This window comes from Nilaparvata lugens, chromosome X (genome assembly GCF_014356525.2).
Source record: "Nilaparvata lugens isolate BPH chromosome X, ASM1435652v1, whole genome shotgun sequence".
Taxonomy (NCBI): domain Eukaryota; kingdom Metazoa; phylum Arthropoda; class Insecta; order Hemiptera; family Delphacidae; genus Nilaparvata; species Nilaparvata lugens.
In genome coordinates, this window is record NC_052518.1 from 32,325,856 (window position 1) to 32,328,141 (window position 2,286).

A 2,286-nucleotide genomic window follows, 5' to 3' on the forward strand; every position below is an offset into this window, starting at 1 on the left:
AGTACATTGGTGACTGCAGCCTAGAAATGATGAAAAGGTAGTTAAAAAGAAATTTTCACAAGTATTATATCATAACATTCAAGATGTCATTTATGAAATTTATTTATTTCTTCGTGGAAACAATAAAAAATCATATAAATATGATTGAGAAGGAACAAAACTATTACATTCCCAAATTTTGATTACATGTCCAAAAAATAGGTTATGTTTCTTCTGTAAAAAGTTCAAGCTCAACTTTCGTCCAAAAATGAATATGGGATGCAAATTTTAAATCTAGAAAAATTAAAACACCAAATTATAGTTAAATATTACACTTAATTATCACTGCTTAATTATCAATGATAAGTTAAATTTATCTTTAACTTTTCAAACTTGAAATTCATTAAGAACAATTAAGATCAATCTCAGCCTATAAGTGGAGGAAAACAGCTATGAAGTCCTCATGAGTTGAAAATCAAATGATTAAGTCTTGAGAGAATCATCAAAGTGAGACGAACAATGTGGAAAAATTCTATTTCAAGTGGAAAAAACAACTTTAAAGTATGATATAAAATTTGGGCAGATCTCCAACAATCAATACAGATTTTCAACTTCCATTACATTGAAAAAACAAAATTAATCATTTCAAAATTGTCAAATATTCAATCTAATTTTGTGTAATTCAGAATGAGCTCATGAAATAGCAGAGAAACCTGTTCCTCTGATTAATTCCAAAAATCACATTCACAAGGCTTCTACCTTCCACAGAAGCAATTTATCACTATTTCACCTCAATATTATGCAATTTACCTTGCTGTTGCAGAAGTCAATGAAATCCATGTGCCTTTGGTAGTCTCTGGACTGTCTCTGCCTCTCTGTCCCATACTGGAAATCGTTTCTCTGCCTTGGCAAAATTGAAGTGATGTGTATCCTACAGGTGGGATTAACCATCAAGATCCTACCCACCAAATCATGCATTCGCTTGACAATGATTGGTGGACTATCAAAGCGGTCAGGAATATTATTAGTACCAAGATGAAGGACCACATCAGTGAATGAACAGGTCTGTTCTACAATTGCAGAGTCAATTTCCTGCACCTTTCGACCAGACCTGAAGTTAACAGTGACCTGTAATAATGAAGAAGTTGATACAAATATTTGAATGAGTGGTACTATTGTGGAATGAATAACTAAAATTACTTCGAAAATTGGAATTGCTTGGAAATTCATGTCAAATTGGCTAAAAAACAAGAAAACAGGAAATAAGAGTAATTTTATGGACCATTACCCTTCAAATTATTAAATAAGTGAATCACACATACACATCAAAACTAACTATATGAAATAGTGAAAAGCTTCAAATTGACACATCAATTTTGATAAGTATTTAGTGACTGACTGACTGGTCCAGTGAATATAGTGCTTGGGTTCAAATCTGGTAACTAACAAAAGTTTTTAGCCAGGTCACTCCCGTCTTAACAAATGGGCATGTTAAACTGTCGATCCCAGCTAAAGTATGTAGTAATGAGGTGGATCTTCCTGTAAGAGACTCCCCACCAACAAAAAGCCATACGAATTTAATTTTTACTGACTAACATAAACAACCATATTACAGATTCTAGATACTGATCATACTGGATAATACTTAAAATTGATGATCATTCAGTTGCTCTTTGAATGAAGCAAAATAGTAATAAGCCATACTTTTGAATGAATAATAAATATAAATAGGCCTATAATGAGAGTGTATTTCATGAGAATAGAGAGAATAGCCATTATATATAAAGTTAATCAGAAACTTATCAAGTTATATCAGGTGAGATGAACTGCTAAAGGTCATAATGATTTTTCAAAATGATCAAATACTTGCACAAGTATTCTTAAATGCTCATATCACTATATATTGTGGAAAATTCAATTATTAGATGATATGAATTAAATTATCAAAGTAGGTAATACAAAACTCACATCCAATCCAGTGTCAGCAAATTCATTCAAGTATTGATTGAACCACTTCCCCTGGTTTGCACTCACAATAAGGAGTTTATCCATTGTATTGATTAACTTGATGGTAGTCCTGTCAGAAAGAAAATTGGAAAACATTGAATAACATTGTTTTTCAAGTTAATGTGCTTAAAGAAACACCTGAATCGGAAATTAAGAATCATATTAAATAGATACCAATCACTCATGATGAAGGAAATACAAAAAATACATTCAGAAATTTACTAAATTGGAATTGGAACAAATTCAATTCAGTCTGTTGGCAATAAACAAAGCTCTGATACTGTAAAAATGAAGATTTGA

General features: G+C 31.3%; 1 protein-coding gene across 1 annotated transcript; it reads right to left on the reverse strand.

The window, feature by feature from the left end:
- Positions 1–765: 765 nt before the first annotated feature.
- LOC120354546 lies at positions 766–2,031 on the reverse strand. Its single transcript, XM_039441886.1, has 2 exons — positions 1,948–2,031; positions 766–1,107 (listed from the first exon to the last, which is right to left on the reverse strand). The coding sequence occupies exons 1-2, from the start codon at positions 2,029–2,031 to the stop codon at positions 766–768; spliced, it is 426 nt and encodes a 141-aa protein (XP_039297820.1).
- Between the last annotated feature and the right edge of the window lie 255 nt (positions 2,032–2,286).

What these genes read in the sequence shown, in the direction of transcription:
- LOC120354546 (XM_039441886.1), bottom strand. Translation starts at nt 2,031, where the DNA reads ATGGATAAACTCCTTATTGTGAGTGCAAACCAGGGGAAGTGGTTCAAT. An exon ending in TTGCTGACACTGGATTGGAT is followed by an intron (nt 1,108 to 1,947) that starts GTGAGTTTTGTA and finishes TCATTATTACAG; the next exon opens with GTCACTGTTAACTTCAGGTC.